The following is a 22,546-nucleotide window of genomic DNA, read 5'->3' as shown; positions in this document are numbered from 1 at the left end:
CAATGCAGAACTTAATATTTAGATAAAACTGAAAAATCTTGCAAAGAAAACTAACATAAGGGAAATGCTCTCTGTAAGCACATGAATGAATAAACAGAGATTGCAGATGTTATTGATCTTTTAGATCAATATCAATGTAAGAATAGGTACATAACAGTTAAAATAAATTTAATATCAAAAAGGAAAGCATTTTAGCCACATGAGAAGTGTATTTCCAGAAGGACTTTCTCTGCAGATTATAATGGTACTAACTGATTTTAAAACTCACCTGAATATATATTGTCTAAACATACATGAATATATACATTTCTATGTGATCAAAGTGTTTGCTCTACCAAATGATAGGACATATAGGACTTAGCACCAAAGGATCCACTTCCAGTTTATTCTGAGTCATAAAGGTGAACTTTAAGCTCAGCCAAAATAATATTTATACCAATGGGTTTAATAGCATTTATTTTGATAAAATGTGCATCACTTTCTTCTCCATTCATCTGACTAAGATCTGCATGAATGCTTTAAACATCATTCACTCACTAGGTGCCTAATGCAAAGCTTATTTAGTCAGAGCATTTCCATTGACTTCTGTGTGCTTTGGATTAGTTTCTATAACTTTACCTGTCAACCAGCTTCTGCTGGCTTCCAGTTTTATCAGAATATTACACTGCTTTTCTCTTTTGCCCATGATCTTAAAAGGCAAAGAAAGAGGTGCACTTTGGTTGCCCTGTCTGTTCTTTAATGTGCTTAGATTGCAGTTATTTCCTGCTGAGCCCTGGATGAGGCTTAGTTTGTTGAGCAACTTTTTAATCATCTCACAGAATGAATGAACTGGAAGATATGTCAGGCTTCTATCAGAACATGAAAAATGTGGAAACTTATCAGTACCTCTCTTCCTCTAGATATATTGCAGGTCGTAAAACCCCACTCTGTACAGCACTTATTATTCTTATAAAGGAAGCTAGAATTGTAATTATGTGAATGATGATCTTAAAAAAAAAAAAAAAACAAACCAAAAAAACCCCACCATTTTTCAAAATAGTTGAAGCAGTCATAAAAGTATAGCTTCCTGTACATGACAGAAAGTGCAAAAGTGGCAACAGGAGGACAAAGATAGGCTACATTTTAGGGTTATGTTTATGCAACTCCTTTCTTAAACTCAAATTCCTATTCCAAGAAAGCATAAGAGGTCTTCAATGGAGCTGTGCAATACAGAAGAATGTTCGTGAAAAGCTGCAGGGGACTCTGACTCTTCCCACCGTTGCTTCATCCTGCTCAGCATTAAAAGCAGATGGGAGCAAGTGAGCAGCCCACACAGATTTTGTTGAATAGTCACAGATCTGTTAGGGTCAAAGGTAACAGGGAAAGAATTACATGCTGCTGCATGCTTACATGCTTACATGCTTACTTCACAACTAAGTAAGAGTTGTAATAATATAACAATGTTCTAATGTTGCACTCTTTATCTGAAAATAAATGGAGGGTCTAATATTTTATAGTAAAGCTATTTTAATCCTTTAAAAACAAGGCCAAACAGGCTGTCCAATAAGCAAGCAGCAGTTTGGTCCTACACTAAATTACTTCTCTTGTCACTACACTTATTTCCTTAATTTATAATAGCTGTGTATCTACATAGACCTTATTTCAGCTGGAGCAATGATTACTTTTGATAAACAGAAGCATCAAAGTTCAGAAGTAAGTAAGTGAATATATGTCTAAACTTAAAAATAACATTTTGTGCATTGCCAACAACATATATTGTGGTTAACTTAGAGAAGAGGCTAGATCTGCACAAAATTCAGTTATTCATCACACTTGAATTTTAATATATGAATTTCTTTGTTTGAGCTCTGCAGAGCTGCCATCTTGCTCAGATATTTTGGTTTCTACCCAACAGAAAGCTGACACCGGATAATAAATAAACAAATATACTTAGAGCATAGAAGTGAAAACCGAAATTAAGCTGAGAACATTTCATCAGTATGTAGAAGCAAAACCATTTTAGAAACACTGTGCATATAGTTCTATGTATAAAGATTTGCTGAAAAAAAATAAGACAGAGTAAAAACTTAAGAATAACTTTATTCCAGTATAACAGTTTGATATGTTTTACTGGTACCCAGTACATTGCAGGGTACAAGACTTTCTTTTGTATGTGTAGTTCTCTGGTACACACATTTGTTCTAAATTCTCTTTAGAATGAGCTGCTTTGACTTTCCAGCAGTCCATTAAAATAAGAGGAAATAACTGCCATGTATTAAGAGATGAATACCAAGCCAAATCCAGGATACACTCAAAAACTGCAGAAGTGCAAAGCTGTGGTCTGAGGAACCTGGAAAGAGACATTTGTTAGTGGCTTACTGGGTGACTGAACAGGTCACTGCAGTTCCTTCCATCTCAGAGATAATTTACACAGTGCTTTGAGACCTTAAATGTGCTCACTGTTGATATTAAATTTATATTTAAAAATATACATTTTAAAATATAAAATGCTGTAGCAAAATAAATAAATAAATAAATCCAACATTATTTCTAAAATTAACAGTGGTGTTCTGTGCTGGTGAGTCCATACGTGTAACAACTGTACACATCTAATATTCACAGAGACAGTTATCATATTTTTCTTTATTTGTCAGTGCTACCTGGTTTTCATACATTTCATTAAAATTAGATCCAGACTTAATTATCTTCCCTGAACGTCTCATTGTTTCTCCTAAAGTAGAATGCATACTAATAATTCATATTTTCCCTGGTTTTGCTATGAATTCATGCACGCTCATCATAACTACTTTTATTTTTTCCTACAGTTTTCTTTGTATTTAAAGAAATGGAACAGTAGTTTAAATTAAAAATAAAAATAAAAATCTATAAATGTGTGGAACAGTGTGCAGCACTTGTTTGTATTCCTACAAGTTCAGAAAATCCAGTCGTTCTCAGTAAAGCATAAAGATACCCCATATCTGCCTTCCCTCGTGAAAATCTGTATGCACTTTAAAAACTTTTCAATACTCTTTCCTTCTGATTTCAAGTATAATATTCTGTCCCAGCTGAAAATAAGACAGCTGGGAACACTGCTGCATGTTTGTGAATGCTTGGATATTTTGACACCTGAAAAAACAAAACAAAACAAACAAACAAAACAAAACCACTGCCAACAATGCTGTCTGGAAATGATCTATCAGAGCTGATCCTACAGATTTATGACTTTTTTAAACAAACAAAAAGAAAAAAAAAAGTGTCAAGGCCTCAAGCTTAATCATTGCAAATTGTAGAAGCAATCTACACAGAAAGAAGTAAATAAATATAAAAAATTGAGCTACTACCACTTTTACTTAATGTTACTTGGAATGATTCCTTGTAAATGTAAGAACTCAGGTTGGTGGAATGATGTCGATGAAAAATAGTGACCTTGTATTTTGAACAGACCTCAAATACTGTTTTAAGAACAAGCAGTTATAACTATGTAAGATTTAAACTCTGTTTGCTCTTACAGTAACTTGTAGTGCAATCCAGTTCAAACTGCTCGCAGTGAGTAAAAGAGGATTTAAACAACATAACCAGTTCCACGTTTAGCCAGCATACAGTTCAACCAGCACAGATGCAGTTATTATCGGCTTAAAAGAAAATCTTCGGTTTCCTTATTTAAACACTTAAGTTTTAATGTCCATCAGGAAGGCTGCAATGAATAATTTAATCATTTCTGTCCTCTTCACACTGCTACACAGTGAGTGTTTCTGCAAAGCTGTAAAAGGCACCGGGCACGTGTCAGCCCTCCTTGTAATTCTGCGACCTCGGTGCGCAAACACTGCGGCCAACTCGGGAGCTCGGAGGTGGGGAGAGGGAGGTGCAGAGATCACAACAGAACTGCGCCAGAGCAGTGGGACACTTTAGGGAGATGAAAGGTCAACTCGGGCTTAGAGCTGTTGTGGTGTCATTTCCTCTGTTTGTCCCTTGGTGGAGTTCTTGAGTTAGTTTCTCCCTTCAGCCAAACGTTTTTAACTGATTTCTGTGGGGCTTTTTTCGTTGTTTTTCCCCCGCGTTCGAGTTTGCTGTCATGTTTACTGTATTTAACCTTTTCCTGGTATTATTATGAATATGTTATTTCCTAGCTCACCTGATTTTTTTTTTCTGCCTTCTTTGATGTGCTTTCTTGTGTGCGCACAAACTAATAACAATATGCATTGATTATCGTACAAAGCTATATAAATGATTAAATAACCCGTCTCTTGAGGTTAGCTCCGACTGCAGAGCAGAAAGGTAACGCTCTGGTCAGAGGCACCGACATTCCCGAACTGCAGAACCGAACCGTCCCGGGCTGAAGGCGGAGGGCGTAGGGTTCGCCGGGACGCAGCCGAACAAACACTGCGTATTTCAGCCGTGACCCCGTCTTTCCAATCACTGCCACAATAGGAAAGCCCCGTTGCAGAGCTTCGGAAAGCAGCGTTGTGGGGGGAGGGGGGGGGGGGGGGGGGGGGGTTTAGAGGAACCGGGGAAGCTCCCAGCCTGCTTTAGGATTCCCCCACGTACAGCAGGCTGCGAATGTCAGCAAGACGGATTCCTTCCCACACGCACGATGCCACCTCAGTGGCCTTATCAGATGTTCCCTTTAAGGACACAAGCTCTTATTTCCCCTCTGTGTATCTCCGGCATCTCGGGCTATTTTATTTATTACAGCCGATTATGCTGGCGATCCCACTTCCCATTTGATCGCACCAGATCAGGAGGACAAATGTCTGAGAGCGTGTGGGCGTCTGTGTGTATCGGGTGGGCAAGGGGGGGCTGCGCTGCGCAACAGCTTTGCCCGGCGGGCTGGGGGGGAGGCGACCTCCCCCACCCGCAGCCACTGGGACCGGCGCTCTGAGGGGTCGAGGGGTGGCTGGGCTTCCCTTCCCCTCCCCGCCCCCCTCCCCAGCACGAAACGAAGCAGCAGGATGTGTGTGTGTGTGGGGGGGGGGGGGGGAGGCGGGCGGGCAGCCCTGCCCCCCTCCTGGCAGCCGGCACACGTGGAGCTGGAGCGGCGCTGCCATCCACCATGCAAAGCACGTCGGGCCCATTTCCCACGCCGTTTGCCTGCCCCGGGAGAAGAAAGGGAAGAGGGGGAGGAAGGGGGGATGATGGAGAAGGGAGGGGGGCCGTTACCTCTGCTCCGAAAGAGGAACCAATCCACTGTGAAGGACGAGGCACTCCCGAGCAGGAAAGACATTGCACATTCAGAGAGAGATTGCATGTGAAGACACTGCAAAGGAGAGAGAAGGGGAGGGGGGCCGGGGGCAGCCCGAGTGTGAAAGGCGCAGTGTGTGTACGGAGGCCGGGAGCGGGGCGGGGGGCAAGGGGCGGGCGGGGGGGTTGGAAGGGGGACGCTACACATGGCAAGAGAAAGATATCACTCATTCGCTTGGAAAACGCTCTCGCAAAGCAAACCGCGATAGTAGACATGGGGGACAGCGGGGAAGAAGCCGCGATCAGGAGAAGTCCGTGCTGTGCAACAGCTCCGAATCCGATTAAAGTTTATGGCGGGGAGGTTACAAGCTCACCCACCCCGCCCTTTCTCTGGAGAACCCATTCAGCGTTCCGATCGCATTTAAAGCACAAAGGGACGGGAACAGTGGGATCTTCGGGTTGTGTGGCTGATGCGGGGAGCAGTGTGATGCAGCGTGCTGGCATTCCCTGCGTGCTGCTATGTCCGGATCTTACACTGTAAGCAACATTTCCTCCTCTCGGAGCTTCAGAACAGCGAGGGGGAATTTTGATAAATTCAAGTTGCTTGGCAAATATAATAGGGATTTGGTATAAATCCTACTTAACCCGCTGAGAAGATGCTGAGCTGCCGAGTCCCCCTCCTCCGGCCGGGACTGCGGCTGTGAGCACTGAGCCTGCGCCGAGCCGGGCTTTCTCGCTGATGCTGCAGATATAAAGCCGAGAATCTCCGGCATTTGCGGGGGTGGGTTTGTGCGTTCTGGAGAGAGTGGCCCGGCCGGGGAGAAACCCCGCAGACCTCCGGAGGGCAGCGGTCCCTTCCTCCCTGGCTCCACGCAGCGCGACTCTGCCCCTCGGGGCTCCCCGTGGAAAGAGGTGGCAACCTTCCGTCCCTCCCACGTTCACTCACCGCCCCGAATGACAAAGGCACACTGCGAGCAGAGCGTTGAATCACCTCAACATCCGGCCACTTTCTCTCAAATGTCACCGCGGTGAATGAAAGACAGTTCGCTATACGCGCCCTCATGCTTTTTTAATTTTTTTTTTAATTTTTATTTATATATTTATAAATTCAGAATAACCATGTAATGCCAGAAGTCCTCACATGTAGAACCCGCAGCAACTTGTTTTCCCACATGAGCTCGCGGGGGAGGGGGGAACAGCTGGAGTCGTGCCCTCTCTGTTCACACGCCGGGTTGCTTCCCACTGGAGGCCTCGCATCGCCCTGGTACCCCTCTGCCCCCCTTGCTCCAAGGGGACAGTACTGCCACGGGATTCACCCGTGGCGTGGGGGCAGGGCCACGCAGATGCTATCGGCGATTAAATGGCACAAAGTCAAAAGGAGAAGCGAACAGGGGACGCAGGAATAAACAAAGTTGAATGGAGAGCTTCCACGTTAAAGTTTATTTCCCTCTCACCCAGGTAGGTGACGCTACATTTTAGCAATAATCGAAGCAGAAATTCTCTGTTCGGAAATAAATTTCGGACTACTTACGCTGCTTGTTCTCCTGACCCTCTCAACCCCAACCCCATCCCCATCATGACTCTTTTTTTTTTTTTTTTTTTTTCGGGGGGGGGGGCGGGGGGTGATCCTAGGAAACCCACAAACACGCTGAAAGGATACAATCAGATCATGGCAATAGGAAGTGCATGAGCACAAAATCCGAAAGGGCTTCAACAGCAATAGAAAACAGGACGAAAGTCTGAGGTCAGGGGCAGCTTCCTCCTCCCTGGGGTTCTGTGCAGTTCCAGGGACTGCAGCTATGTCACAACAGCACCGACACGACAGGGGGAGGTGGGAATCTGTGCGAAACGAGTTTCCTTACCAGCACGATTCCGCAAAACGCAGAGCCCCGAATGTGCAGCAGCTCTGCCTAAAAGAAAGGCGAATAAACATTTGCTTAAAAAATCGTTGCTCGGTTCACAGTCTACGGCGGAGGTGGGGAGGGAGTGAGTAGGATAGAACCGCTCCAGATGCCGGGTTGGAGCCGGCGGCAGCAGCAGCGAGACTGACTCTGAGGGCTGAGCTATCCCGCTCGCAACGCAGCACAGAACAGCACAGCCGCGGCAGGCAGAGGGTAAGGCTGGGCTTGTGGAGCGCAGCGCTTGGCTCGTCCTCCTCCTCCCTCCTCCTCCTCCCTCCTCTCTCGCTCTCTCTCTCCCTCTCTCTGTGCATGTAGAGCAGGCGGCTGTGCTGCAGCGTCAGGGAAGAGCTGCCGAGAGAGACTCCAGCAGCTCCCACCACTTTGGGCAAAGTTGCCGGTTTAACAGCTTTTTTTTTTTCTTTTTTTTTTTTTTTTTTTTTTTCCTGCCTTCCGAGTGGGAAGCTCCTCAGTTGCCATTCAGCATTTTAAAGCACAAGCTGCTCTGCCGTGAAAGCGCCCGAGCCACACTCCTCTGAAAGGCACAGGAGGGAATACACAATCGCAGATATCACCCGCCGTAGCGGTGCAGACCCCAGGAAACAACTGACTGATTGCATTTTATTCGCAAATAGAACTCCGTGTGGTTTTTTACTCGCGTCGCGGCTCTCTTCCCCTCCCCTTGCTATTCAGCTTATATGGATGTAATTCAGAATCTGTGTTAATTCACGTGGGGGATCCAGTTACATCTCGTTCCGCTCCGGGTATGTTAACGAGAGACCAATAATCGCCTTTGGACACATAGTTTTGTCGCTAACCTTTGAACTGAAAGGATCGAGTTCAGCTCTGGTTACCTGCATTGGGACGGGAAGGAAGAGGCGAGAGAGAGAGGCGAGAGAGGGAGAGAGAGACTGCAATCTCATTTGTGAATCGCGCTCAGTGCTGCAGCTTCAGATTGCTATAACACATGCAGTGCAAATGCAGGTAAGGCACACACACAAACTGCGGATGCGAAAACAAACTTGGGACTGTGGTGTGTGTGTGCTCAGATCTACAGCCTTGCAAATTCCGGGCAAACGGCTTCTGCAGTTTCTGTCTCGTTGCTTTGTGACTAATGACCTTGCGCAGAGTTGGTAAAAAAAAATCCTCTCCGGAGAAAGAGCTGAACATTGTAGGCGATCTCTGAAGATGGATTTAGGTGCTTTTCTGCCAACCAAAGGGGATATTCCATGGACTGCTCTGTAATACACGGGGTGCTTCTGCTACCCATTGTGCAGCTACCGACATTATTGGGATTTTTTTTTTCTTTATCTTTTTAAATTATTATTAATATTTTTAAAGAACTGCCCATGCTAAGAGGATTTGGAGTTCTCCCGGACACGAGCCCGTTGAATAAAGCAAATCACATTTTTTTTTTTTTCCTGTGTGTGCAGATAGGGGAGAGAATAAATCTAATGCGTTTGTCGTGAACGACTGAGAGGGCGAGAGAGAGAGAGAGAGAAGAGAGAGTGTGAATTGTAGTTAACTCCGGTGTCGAAGAAGACGACCTGGGGGGCTTCAGATCGCACGGTGCTGCTCCGGCTTTTATTGCAAACCTTGCAAAGTGATTACAGTAAAATCAGGAGGAGGAGGAGAAGGGGGAGGAGGAGGAAAATCCCATCCTATCTGCCGAGATGAATCTTTAAAAAGCAAAATACACTGTCCCGTGAACTGTAAGTATATCGCAGCTGGGAGGCAGGGCGAGCAGCGGAGGAGGCAGCAGCGGGGTTTTGCCCACCGATTGCACCAGCCATGAGGCGCTAAGTTTCCGGGAGCAGAAGGATTCTTTAATTGCTCGCCCGGCCGCTCTGTTGGCTCATCAGGGGAGTTTATAGGGGAGTGAGAGGAGGGGGGAGGGTGGGTCGGGGAGAAGAAGATGAGGAAAATGCGGACTCTTCTCGGCTTTGTGCATTGCTGCTGCTGCTGCTTCTTGCTCCTCCTGCCTCCGCCGCTCCGGGTCAGCCTGGCAGCGGCCAAGCAGCTGCTGAGGTACCGGCTGGCCGAGGAGGGACCTGCCGACATCCGCATCGGCAACGTGGCCGCCGACCTGGGCATCGTGACGGGCTCCGGAGAGGTGACATTCAGCCTGGAATCAGGCTCTGACTACCTCAAGATCGATAACATGACCGGGGAGCTGAGCACCACGGAGCGGCGCATCGACCGCGAGAAGCTGCCGCAGTGCCAGATGATCTTCGACGAGAACGAGTGCTTCCTGGACTTCGAGGTGTCGGTCATCGGCCCCTCGCAGAGCTGGGTGGACCTCTTCGAGGGCAGGGTCATCATCCTGGACATCAATGACAACACCCCCACTTTCCCTTCCCCCGTCCTCACGCTCACCGTGGAGGAGAACCGGCCCGTGGGGACCCTCTACTTGCTCCCCACTGCCACCGACAGGGACTTCGGCCGCAACGGCATCGAGCGGTACGAGCTGCTGCAGGAACCCAGCGGGGACGGGGGACGGCGCGGCGGGGGCGGCGGCGGCGGCGGCGGCGGCGGCGGCGGCGGCGGGGGCGGGGGCGGTGCTGCGGCGGCCGGCCCGGAGAGCGCCCTCTATCCCGGCGGCAGCAAGCGGAGGCAAGAGGCGGAGGCCCGCAGCAGCGTGTTTGAGCTGCAGGTGGCCGACACCCTGGACGGGGAGAAGCAGCCGCAGCTGATCGTCAAGGGGGCGCTAGACCGGGAGCAGAGGGACTCATACGAGCTGAGCCTGCGTGTGCGCGACGGCGGCGAGCCCGCGCGTTCCTCGCAGGCCATCCTGCGGGTGCTGATCACCGACGTGAACGACAACAGCCCCCGCTTCGAGAAGAGCGTCTATGAGGCCGACCTGGCGGAGAACAGCAGCCCCGGGACCCCTATCCTGCAGCTGCGAGCTGCCGACCTGGACGTGGGGGTGAATGGGCAGATTGAGTACGTCTTTGGGGCAGCCACCGAGTCAGTGAGGCGGCTGCTGCGGCTGGATGAGACCTCAGGCTGGCTCAGTGTCCTGCACCGCATTGATCGAGAGGAGGTTAACCAGCTGCGCTTCACTGTGATGGCTCGAGACCGTGGGCAGCCCCCTAAGACAGACAAGGCCACAGTGGTGCTGAACATCCGTGATGAGAATGACAACGTGCCCACCATTGACATCCGAAAGATTGGGCGTATCCCACTGCGAGACGGAGTAGCCAGCGTGGCTGAGGATGTGCTGGTGGATACCCCCATTGCTCTGGTGCAGGTGTCAGACCGGGACCAAGGTGAAAATGGTGTGGTGACCTGCACCGTGGTGGGGGATGTGCCCTTCCAGCTCAAGCCAGCCAGTGAGGGTGAAGGGGAGCCGCAGAACAAGCGCAAGTACTTCCTCCACACCTCAGCCCCTCTGGACTATGAGGCAGTGCGTGACTACAATGTGGTGATTGTAGCTGTGGACTCAGGCAGCCCCAGCTTGTCCAGCAACAACTCCTTGCTGGTGCGAGTCGCAGACACTAATGACAACCCTCCTGTGTTTGGCCAGGCTGTGCTGGAGGTCTCTTTTCCAGAGAACAATCTGCCTGGTGAGAGGGTAGCCACGGTGGTGGCCACAGATGCGGACAGCGGCAAGAATGCTGAGCTCACTTACTCCCTGGAGCCCTCGCCCCTCTCCTCGGAGTCACCAAACGGCATCTTCAGCATTGATCCTGACTCTGGGGATGTATCTGTGCAGGTGGTGCTGGACCGTGAGCAGCGCGACACCTATGAGTTCCAAGTGACGGCCCGAGACAAGGGGGTACCATCACTGCAGGGCTCCACCATGGTGGTGGTGCGGGTGGCGGATCGGAATGATAACGAGCCACGCTTCATGCAGGATGTGTTTACTTTCTACGTGAAGGAGAACTTGCAGCCCAACAGCCCCGTGGGCATGGTGACTGTGATGGACTTTGACAAGGGGCGCAATGCTGAGCTCAGCCTCTCTATACAGCCCAGTGAACATGGCCAGGAGACTGGCATCTTCTCCATTGAAAATGACACAGGAACCATCTACTCCACAGTCTCATTTGACCGGGAGCAGCAGACCAGCTACACCTTCAAAGTGAAGGCGGTAGATGGCGGCGAGCCGTCACGCTCAGCCACCGCTACTGTGTCCCTCTTTGTAATGGATGAGAATGATAATGCGCCCACAGTCACCTTCCCCAGCAACAGCTCCTACACTGTGTTGCCACCCTCCAGCAACATGCGCACTGTAGTGGCCACAGTGGTAGCCACTGATGCTGATACCGGCCTCAATGCTGACCTCAACTACAGCATTGTTGGAGGAAACCCCTTCAAGCTCTTTGAGATTGATCCAGCCAGTGGTGTGGTGTCACTTGTGGGCAAGCTGGCTCCCAAGCACTACGGCCTGCACCGCCTTGTTGTACAAGTGAATGACAGTGGCCAGCCACCCCAGTCAACAACTGCCCTGCTCCACGTCTTCGTCAATGAGAGCTTGTCCAATGCTACTGTGGTGGAGAACCAGGTGGCACGCAGTCTCCACACACCCCTGGCCCAGGACATTGCTGGCGATCCCAGCTATGAACTGAGCAAGCAGCGCCTCAGCATTGTCATTGGTGTGGTGGCTGGCATCATGACTGTCATCCTCCTCATTCTGGTGGTGGTCATGGCCCGCTACTGCCGCTCCAAGGGCAAGCATGGCTATGAGGCTGGCAAGAAGGACCATGAGGACTTTTTCACCCCGCAGCAGCATGACAAGGCCAAGAAGCCCAAGAAGGACAAGAAAGGCAAAAAGGGCAAGCAGCCCCTCTACAGCAGCATTGTCACTGTTGAGGCCTCCAAGCCCAATGGGCAACGCTATGACAGCGTGAATGAGAAGCTCTCAGACAGCCCAGGCATGGGCCGCTACCGCTCAGTCAATGGTGGCCCGGGCAGCCCCGACCTAGCTCGGCATTACAAGTCGAGCTCACCACTGCCCACCGTGCAGCTGCACCCGCAGTCCCCCACTGCTGGCAAAAAGCACCAGGCTGTACAGGACCTGCCCCCGGCCAACACCTTCGTGGGAGCTGGTGACAACATCTCCATCGGCTCGGACCACTGCTCCGAGTACAGCTGCCAGGCCGGTAGCAAGTACAGCAAGCAGGTAAGGGCAATGCCCCACGCTTGGGCACTCATGCATGCAAGCACATGGACATGCACACACATTGCGTAAGGGATGGTGATACCTGTCACCATCAGGTGCATCACCCCTTCAGTCAGGTGCCAGGAGCATACCTGGGCACACATCAGGCAGGAAGGACAGTCAGGGACAGCTCTTTGTACTATTTCTATTGTAAATCCCACTTTGCAGAGCCCACACTTGCTCTGTGGTACCGCCCCTGGGAGGTGCCGGGCGCGGAGTCCCCCCCCCCCCCCTTCCGCACAGCGCTGCGCGACTGGGGTGGGTGGGCTGCTTACTCAGATGGCGAGCTGCGCGCAGCCCAGGATGACTCTGTCGGCTCCCGCACCTCGTTAGGGCCCGTTGCTGGGAGGCTGGGCAGGAGCACCACCTGGGTTGTCCTGAGGAGCCCCAGCGGTCTCACTTGGGGGTGGGGAGGGTTTCAGCCGCAGAGAGGCAGCGAGCTCCGGCTGGAAACGGAAAGTTTCGCATTTTAGAGGGTCAGTGAGAGTGATGTGCCGCGCTGAAACGCAAATGACTGTAATTATCAGCTCGTTCATTAGGATGGCGGCTCTTTCACAATCTAGAAAGCCTATAAATGGTCTGAAATCACTGAGATTTTACTGATGTTCAGCAGTTGCTCTGAATGCGCATAAAGGTTAATGAGCTTAGAATCGGACCTTAGCATGCTTTTGTTCCTCTTTCTTTCTTCGCCTGTTTTTTTTTTTTTTCTTCCCCTAATGCACATCACATGAAAATCATTAACTCAAAGCGAGGGGCCCTTATTTGCCAGTCCAGTTTCTGCACGGCTCTGACTAGCAGAGAGGCTGCCTTTCCCGAGAGCAATCTGAGCGCACTGAGCCTTCCTTCAGCAGTGCCCTCAGTGCCCGGCTCTGATCTCGACTGTGCCATGCAGGTCGGTGCAGTGAGGCCCCAGCAGAGTAAAACTGGTAATGGCAGGAACTGCTTTACACAGCAGTAGAGAGTTAGCGTAGGGGAAAGGAGATTCTAAATTAAAGCTTTGTTAATTTGATAAGACACATACGTAGCCTGAACAGAAATGATTTTTCTTTTTGGGCATACTTTTACGGATTGTGAAATGAGATATTTAACTCTGGGTGATTCCCTTTGCCTCCTTCCGTGTAAGATAATATTCGAAGTGTTTCCTCACAGCTCCAGCGTATGTTACACAAGGATCTAGAGATAAATGAATGCTGATTCATGTGAATAGGGAGCCAAGCCTGAAACAGGAACAGTCTGATTAGTTTGACAAAAATGCTTTATTTCCACCTTATTAACATGCAAATATGGCACAGTATGACATTTTTTATACTTTGAAACGTCTGTTAGGCTATTACAATTGAAGTTTTACACTGTAATCAGTACTTGTATTCTGTGCAGGAAAAAAAAAAAAAAGATTTATAATATTATGAAAGGAAATGAAGTCACACCATCTTCCACATCAACAACAGTGTGTGACTGATATATTTTCTGCTAATATTTCTGAGTATGTTAGACAAATGTTTTATAGAACATTTGATGTGGTTGTTTCTGGGTGATATATTTCATTACCTCTGAAGGTAATGTTATAGTTTCAGTTTTAAAATACAGTCTTTATAAAATCCAAAGTACTGAAAAAGTTCCTAAGCTTCCATCTAGTAAGGCTTATTAAGCACAAAGTAGGTTATGCCTTTTTAGTGAGCACTGGACCAGTGAAGTAGAAGTGAAACAAATGCTAATCAGATGCTACTTCTGTCTTGCTGCTGCAATTCATCTAAACATGAATTAAAAAGTGTCAAAAGTGTAATTTATTTTCAGTGTGAAAGCATGACTTGCATGTTAAATTCACCAGTGGTAAAGGATTGCAGCTTGATTAACAGCCTTATCTGAAGTTACGTTAGACAAAAATATTATTTGGTTTATTGATGCTTTGCAAGCACATATTTCTGATTCATAGTAATTCTTTGTGGAAGAAAATGGCTTTATTACACTTCCATTTGCAGCAGTCAAACTGCAAGAATGTATTCTGAGTTGCTCCGTTATTTACTTCGCTTGATATAGAGCTAGTTTCCCAGTGTTTGTGAGGTTTCCTGTGCTAAATGTGTAGCCTGTAAAAGTGAGTTTACCTGAATTGTTTATAGAAGATGGTCAAATGCCTTGTCTTTCAATTTTTAAATATGTGGAGAGTACTTGTATGTTTGCAAAGGATGCTTCTAAGTTAAGGAAAGTTTCCAAATAAGAACTTAAAGCAGAGAACCTCGGGCATAAAACTTCTGTTAATGGTTTCATATGTGTACTTACCGGCTTGATACTGAGTGACATTTATATAGTTTTGTTCTTGCTTTTGCACACATTAAGAGATATTTGCATTAATAAGATGTAGATCTTTTATTTCTCAAACACTGATAATTGAGCATTTCTCTGTTTATCAGGAAAAAGCACATTGGCAGTTTTAACACTCAAACCAGGTGAAATACTTGTTTGGCATGTTTTTGAGAGAGTGATATGAAGTAATTGCAGATAAATGGGTATGATGTGGTGTATATTGGAGTGTTTCATGGTTCAACGGTCCATATGAAATAGAGCCAATGGCATAGTAATGTGACAATAGGGAGATTAGGTGAAACGCCTCTGATTGCCTTTATTTAATTATTGGCAGTTCCCTTTGTTCTTAGGAGATTTTAGAGGATGTATAGAGTTTTAAAATAAATAAATCAATATAGCTAGATGTATTTGTTCAGAGTTACTAGAGATAAGAGCAATTCTCATTTTCCATTAATGTAGTTAGAACAGGTAATTGATACTTCCACATATTCACAGTATCACTGTGAGGATAGTAAGTCTCTACTTAGGTGACTGATTGGTGTTCCCCAGTGAATATAAGCTGTTTTCATTCTTATCATTTGACACTTCCTTTTTAAGGCAGTGTGTTACATATCTTGCATGTTTTCCCAAATACATCTTGTTTGATAAAATGCATTATAGAATAACTTAATAGAAGAAAGGTAAAAACAATTTATAACTCCCCTCCTTTAAGTATTTTATATGAAGATCAAAGCTAAATTTTGCATCTGATAGACTTTTTACTGTCACTTTTCTGGAAGATGTTCTAGATGTTTTCTAGAAGTTGCTTAAATGCAAGGCTTTTTGAAACGTGCCCTTGTTCTTTTCTGCATAGTGTTATTCTCCGAAATATTCTTTTAGCCTCCCACTTTGCAATTCTGTCCTATTCAGCAAAGCTGTTACACATTTGGCAAGCAAATGTTTAAATCCCTTAATATTCCATTTATCTTAATCACTTGCCCAAAGTTAAACCTGTACAGAAGTGTTCTGCTGTATCAGGATGCATCTATTGGAAATGTTTTTTATGAATTGTAGATGTAAAATTTGGATCTTCCTGGTGCTGAACATTGCCAGTCAGCATCCAGGGTACTGTCAAGTACTAACAAAGACAGCAAAGAAAGCTCAGTGCATAGCTGCAATCACTCAGTTATTTGGAGGACTGCATCCTTAAATATCATTCTATAATCTTACTTCACAATTGTAAACAATTGTATATTTCCTCAAATTATTTACAAATATTTGTTTTTTAGTGCTGTTTTCTGCTCTTCCACTGACATCAAACTAATAGCACATGAGCAGGTTTATTTCACTGAAATTTCTCATGACTATGAGATTAGCATGCTAATGATTCCTTTTTGAAGAATAGACCTTTTACAGCCTGTTTATATGTGCTTTTTTTGTTTTGTTTTTATTTGATTTGATTTTTTTCCATCATTTTCTCATAATTTCTCTCTTATTTGTTCCACTCAATGAAGAATGCTTTTTGATTACTTGAAAGACTGCGCTTTTTACTTTATTTACACATTTTTGTTTAAGAGATGCAAGTCACCATCAGTAGAACTAAAAGAAACAGTACAGGGATTTTTGAGAAGCATTATTACTTTTCTTGGAGTATATTCCTTTCTGGCTATTTTTTAATGAATTGCTCCTATGCCTTTTCTCATTTGAAATCTACTACTGAGGGAGGAAAAACATTTCGGACATTAGAGTGTGCTGACACAGTAATCAAGGCTGAATACTTGTCCTGTTGTTAGAAAAGTGACTTGGGATGTTCCATGACTAGGGAGGAAATTTGCAAGCGTTTCACCAAAATTTAATTTCCAAGAAAGCAAAACATATATATATATATATATATATTTTTAATGTAGTTAGATAATCTGTTTAATTATCTTCCAAATGTTGTCCAGTCTGTTGCACTGCAGGTGCATTTTGGTTATTTGGTTATTAGGCAGTTGAATTATATCTATTCAAAAAAATCGGTCAGTTTCCTTATAAGCATGCACATGTAGCAAGAGCCTTATTGGGAACCAGAATTCATGTATTAAGAGATCAGTCTGCTTAACAGTGTAGGAAAGCGTGTTTTTTAATGTACAGACAGACACATGCATGCATGGTCTTAGATAAAAGATTGACATTTAAAATCAGATTGCAGCTTTCAGTAGTAAACCTTTTTAATTACTTTTACGTTAATAAACATTCTTAATAAACACTAGGTAATCTGCAGAAATAAATTAAGAACTTGTTCTTCAAATACAAACAGTTGCGTTGGTAGCTTTTTTAGGAGGTATTTAGCTTTAAAACTGTTCAGAGCAAGGTGTCTAGAAATGTATTTAAGTCTTCTATTCTCAGTTTGCATTATATTAAATATTTTACAATCAGTTTTTATGAGTGACCCATATTTGACCTTCAGTAACAAATTATGTTGAAAGAGGGGCTAATTAAACATGAAATAGATGGATTGTTGATGTTTTCATTATCTGTATTTAACACAAAGTGTTCCACTGATAAGTACAGTCTTTATTATTTTTTTCTTCTTCAGTAAAATAATCTTGTAGAGTGTGCAAATGACTAAGTTACCACTGAATCATTCTGCACTCCCAGGAGATGTACAGAGCCAAAAGGGACAGGATCTGAGTAAAGGAGGAATCATGCTTTGAATAAGTAACGAACTGCACTATTACAGAAGGGGAAGAAAGAAATATTTTTTAAAAGTTAGAATCTGATTTATCAACTCCGACATTTCTTTGGTATTGTACATGCAGATGTGAACCTGTGTTAAACCCACAGACCCAGGGTTGGACCTGCACTGTCTCAGACTTTGTACTGTAGTACTGTATGTGTATATATTTACTTTTATATGTACATTGAGTTGCCTTGATTCCGATTATTTGGTGTATTTGCTGGTTTAACAAACCAGCTATATTTCAGAGGTATAACTGCCCTGGAGCTTCAGGCACAATTTCATTTAAGGATATTTCTGTCAAAGATTTGGATTTTTACATCTGTTGGGCTACTTTGAAGTGTAAAACTTAACTAATGGGTTTTGTCATTAAATTATAGTAGGGAATTAACACATTTCCAAAACAGTTGGCATTATGCTTTTGAGTTAATTAACTAAATCTTTCACAATCACTGTGAGCTCTTTGTGGAAGTCTTTGTGGAATATTTGCAGAACTTTTCTGTGTTAGTGTTTAATTACTTACCTTAACAGAAAACATAATCTTAATAACACCTGTTCTTTACAGAACAAATGATTTTTTTTTTAATTGTTATTATTATTATTTTTTTTTACTACAGATATGTTGATTTTGACTACAGAAACACTGATACAGACATATGAGTAATTCAGTACAGTTCGTAGTAGGTTGGTTTTCTGGTCGGTTTAACAATTCTGCTCCTAAAAATTATTTATAAGTTTTTAAAGCTACGAAATAATTTCATTTCTTTTTAATCTTAGACTGCATGTAATATATTCGATGCAATTTATTTTTTACTCTTATCCAATATTTAGTGGAATTTTTAGGTGTTTATATCCCATGTGCTCAGGAGATGCTATTTCTGTATTTTCCCTTTCCTAGAAAAGGAGATTTGTTATCTTTTCTTTATCCGATTTTGGACTTTGCTAGATTGTACTGTATATTCATTTTCATCAGTAATTGAAACAAAAACAAAAATAGAGAACAACAGTTACTATCCAGAATCAAAAGAAAGCCTTTTCTTATTATTCTTGTATATAAAGTTGCATTATTTCATTTTTTTGTTTTAATCAAGGTTCTAAAAGAAAACTCTGTCATTGAGATGCGTATGTGTCAAGTTTATCGACTGCAGTTTTATGACAAGGTAATAGGGACTGTGCAATTCAAATTGTTTAAAGCAGTGCCTTCTGCAAAGCCCCGTGACACTGTAACAAGAACATTTAAATAGTGGTATTAAATATAATCTTAGTTATTGTTTTTCAGTTGGTCTCACAGAATTCAGTTCTAGTTTGCCTTATCTATCTATCCTACAAAATGTCAAGTAAATAATAAAAACAAATAATCACCTGTACCCTGTATTCTTTCTCATTTTACCTTATTTATACTACTGCACAGTTGGAAAGTTTTAAAGATTAGTTAAACGTAAGTAAAAGTAATTTGTGAATATAAGGTGTGAATAAAACAGAATAACAGAGAAAGTTATATGTCAAATCTGTCTGAATTTGGTCTTCTGTTTAAACAAATCTCAGAGAAGGAGGAGAATACACACACAGTATGCCACAGCTGACTTACTGTCTTCCAATAGCTCCAAGCAACAGACTTCCTGAGGTCACTTTCTTTTCTGTTGTGGATTACAAAATGCTATGTTAATAGTGGAGAAACTAAGTATCTAAGGTTAGCTGGGGCATCTAAAATATGATTTGCAGCAGCAGAAATGACGAAGGAGGATTTAAACACTTAACAGTAACATTAAAGAAAATAGAGAGAAAATTGCAGGTCATGAACAGATGACAAAATTTCAAAATGCAGTTACACTAAAGAATCAATTGGATAAGTTCCTAAGTGATGTGTGAGTGTCCAATAACCTCTGCTTCACATGAATTCTTTGCTCTTTTGCCTCATGCTTCAGCAAGAAGCAAGAGTTGTAAAATCACAGTTAAAAGTAAACATTGATTGTTTTCAAAAAATAGCAATAAGTTTAATATTTAAAATATATTAACAACCTGAGAATCCGCTCTACTTTTACTACTTTCTTTTTATGCAAAATTGGATAGAAAATGTTCTGAGTTCTAGAAGTTTTAATAAAGCCAGTATGCTCATCATGTCTGTAACTGACTGATATATTAAGGGAGATATATATGTATATTTATTGTTTACACCTATACAAGGATCCTCTTTTTTTTGGCAACCCAACACAGCTGTTTTGGAATTATTAGCTCATAAAGTGTTGCAGCATAACCCCAAAATAATACTAAAGTACTCTAATACTTTAGTAAAACTGAAGTTTTACTCACAAATGGCACCAAGAATATTAGATGCTTTAAGAAAAGTATATTTGTCTTTCAAAACTTAGTTTACATTATTAGCTACTGATGAGAGGAGATTTATTTTTAAAAGACAAACATCCATTCTGTCAGCTGAGTTTTTGTTACAGATATTGTGTTCTAAATAGTCAATGAATGATAGAAATATATTTTTGTATGTTGCATTCCTGGAGTTGTAGGAAAAATGATCTTTATCAAATTATTTGATTTAGAATTCAAAATAAAACATCACAGTTTTAAGAGGCGAGGTACAGAAGGTTAGTACTAGCTGATATGCTGGAAATCTTTCACAGAACAAGTATGCAGAAGTACTGATTTAATTCTGTGAGAGAATTTTATCTTTTTGTCTTAGTTGATCCAATTCCTTTATGGTACCAGATTGTAAGTAGCAATACATTTCTTATTTGACAGGGTAAAAATTCATGTGTTACTGGAATAATTACGGAGAACCCTATGTAAGCTCCCTAAAAAGTAGTTTCTTGACTTGAGGTTGTGGTTAGAATGCTAGGGGAATGTGTCTTGTGCAGTGTGCCAAATGTTTTCTGTGTGGTAGCACTCAAAAGAGCATGGAGGGACCACCATTATTTATTCTGTCTCTCCATGTATAGCTGTGAAGGACTGTGCAGCTTTGGAGCAGTGTGAAGTAGGAGAAGCGGCCCCTACTTCCTTTGGACACCAAATCCGTGTGAATCAGAATTATTTATTTTCAGAGGCTTATCCTTTGGAAAAATGCCCTTTACCAGGACAATACTTTAACAGAGATATAACTTAATGTACAGTTGTTTTTCTGAGTTCAGTGCTGTCTGAAAAATAAAATTTAGGAATAAATGAAGACTTTGTAGTATTCTGGGTGTGATTCAGGTATTGAAACATATGTGTCTCAGTGTAACTGAAGATACTTCAAAGCTTAGAATAACTGAACTCAAGTGCACAACTGCTATGTGATTCAAGACCTAGATGCCTTCTAGGACACTTTCTGTAGGTACAGACTGAGGCCAATGTGTTTGTTTGTTTGTTTTTAATATTGTTTAAAGACACAGTTTAAGCATTATTTGGTCTCTTTGTGAGTACAATGTATTTGGGCAAAGCTGAAAATATTTATATAGCAAGGACTTAAGCACAGTTTTTATGTGTACTGTACACATGCCTATTAGTAGAACATGCATGCATATATACATGTTCATATATATACTGCTGTTAGGTTAACAAATTATTTTGAATGGGCACAAACTTTGTGTTTTCATAGAAACCAAATACTGACAGCACTTAGCAATTAACTCACCTTCAGAGCATTTAGGCTGATGTTGTTCTCACATTAGGTTAAAAAAAGTTGCTAATAGTTTCCTGCTAAAGCCAGCAAGACATCTAATATTAACCATTGCAAACTAAATGTATAATGTAACATTCTGAGACTGATTTACTTTAAAAGAAAGTACAGAAGAACACTATGTCAATTTTTACATTATGCATCAAATCTCATTCATTTAACTGACTAGTGAGTATGTGTATATGAAGTGGCAAAATACTGGACAGCATGCTTTGATGATACATTACATCCAAATATGCTATTATCTTTCTCATGGCATCTGGGAATGCTGTAACCTTAGTGAAATTTCAAAAAGTATAGTGCTGGCTTTAAACATGATCTTGCTCTAATAGATGGTACTGTAGGAGTGTATCTGGTGAGATAACTTTAGTAACGTGGCTGGTCATGGTATCAATTCATGGAGCTGTGTGCTACCCCCTACTAGGGATGCAACATATGAGAAAGGCTTGGCATGAAAATTCATACCTACTTTATACAGCAAATTTTGTGTTTCACATGAAATCTGTCTGTTTCCTTATGCAAATCAGTTTAATATGTTTGTGAGTCCTCTTCTTAAACACTGTTTAACAGGAGCAAATACTTTAGTAGTTTGCAAGCTTTCTAAAGATGAAAGACAGAAATGGAAATATAGATGACAGAACAACAGCAAATTGAAGTGTTAGTTCACCTGCTCCAAATATTTTCACAGTGATACTTTAAGCCTCTGTGTTGCCATATGTTTTGCTCACATTTCTCTGCTGATTTCAACATGTATTTGGTCTCATTCTCCATTGTGTTACTCTTCTTCTGGGCTAAGTTACACTGTCATAAAATTTGAGTAATTAAATGGGGAATCCAATTTTTATCTCTATTCGCATATTCTGAACTGGTTTTAATGACATATATGTTCCTTGTGTTATAGCAGGAGTGCATATCCATCATTCTGTTGAATCAAAAAAATGCTATTTTCAATGAGCATATAATTAGCTTACAGTTTTAGCACAAGTTTACGGAAGTACAGTATTTGATTTATTTGAAAGAAAAGTATTTATTCTACAAAAGGAATAATTGCTCTGAAAGCTTGATATCTTCTTTTAATACAGGCTACTAAATGCTTCTCCCCTAAGCCTCAGCCTAGATCTTGGATTAGAACTGTTGTGTAGACTTAGCGAACTCATTCAGAAGGCTTCTTGACTGCATATTGACAGTTTTATTCTGGGTCATGCAAACCAAGGACCTTAAACTATCACTGTATTTTAATGGAAAGTTTCTGAATATAAATGAAGCTTAACAGTTTCTAGAGCAAATATTAATTCATTTCTGTAAAAGCATACTAATGGATATGAAATAGAGAAATACCTATTTTCCTGGTGGCCTTCAATTATGACCATTTTTTCTGGAGATTTCAGCAGGTAGTTTGGGTCACATACTTTACCCATTTGATTACTCCATGCACATAAGGTAGTCAAGGTAGTCTAGAATACTGTATATGAAATATCTAACAACTTCATAAGAATGACAGACAACTACCATTGAGATACAGTAGTAGTTTCACCAGGATACAGGTATTTCATTCTGTAGTCTCACACTTCACACTAGCAGCTCCCTTGATCTGATTTCCCTGCTGAAAAAGTATAAAAGCTCATCCTGTTTAGATTCGGTAGGACTATGTGCTTGATTGTATT

The 22,546-nt window shown here is 43.0% G+C and overlaps 2 protein-coding genes across 10 annotated transcripts in view; one reads left to right on the top strand and one right to left on the bottom strand.

Moving 5' to 3' along the window:
• Window positions 1-2,054: 2,054 nt before the first annotated feature.
• On the bottom strand, window positions 2,055-6,228 carry LOC146761131 (uncharacterized). Its single transcript, XM_085545602.1, is given in 4 exon segments — window positions 2,055-5,233; window positions 5,798-5,899; window positions 6,104-6,157; window positions 6,159-6,228. Coding segments are annotated over 4 exon segments (786 nt in total). The 5' UTR covers window positions 6,221-6,228; the 3' UTR covers window positions 2,055-4,665.
• Window positions 4,248-22,546, top strand: part of PCDH7 (protocadherin 7) — a 255,648-nt gene continuing 237,349 nt past the window's right edge. For 4 of the 9 annotated variants that reach the window (XM_015862679.3, XM_015862678.3, XM_015862677.3 and 1 more), the window contains exon 1: window positions 6,693-12,177. In XM_015862679.3, the coding sequence (XP_015718165.2) occupies window positions 8,971-12,177 (3,207 nt within the window). In that variant the 5' untranslated portion in view covers window positions 6,693-8,970. Of the gene's footprint in view, window positions 6,616-6,692; window positions 12,178-17,074; window positions 18,723-22,546 lie in introns of those variants that run through there. The other 5 variants (XM_085545599.1, XM_085545598.1, XM_085545596.1 and 2 more) reach the window with 5 other exon arrangements.

Source organism: Coturnix japonica, chromosome 4, assembly GCF_054131305.1.
Source record: "Coturnix japonica strain WE chromosome 4, WE-NBRP24, whole genome shotgun sequence".
In the NCBI taxonomy this organism is placed as follows: Eukaryota; Metazoa; Chordata; class Aves; order Galliformes; family Phasianidae; genus Coturnix; species Coturnix japonica.
Note: the sequence above shows the minus strand (reverse complement) of the source record. Positions and strands in the feature narration are given on the sequence as shown.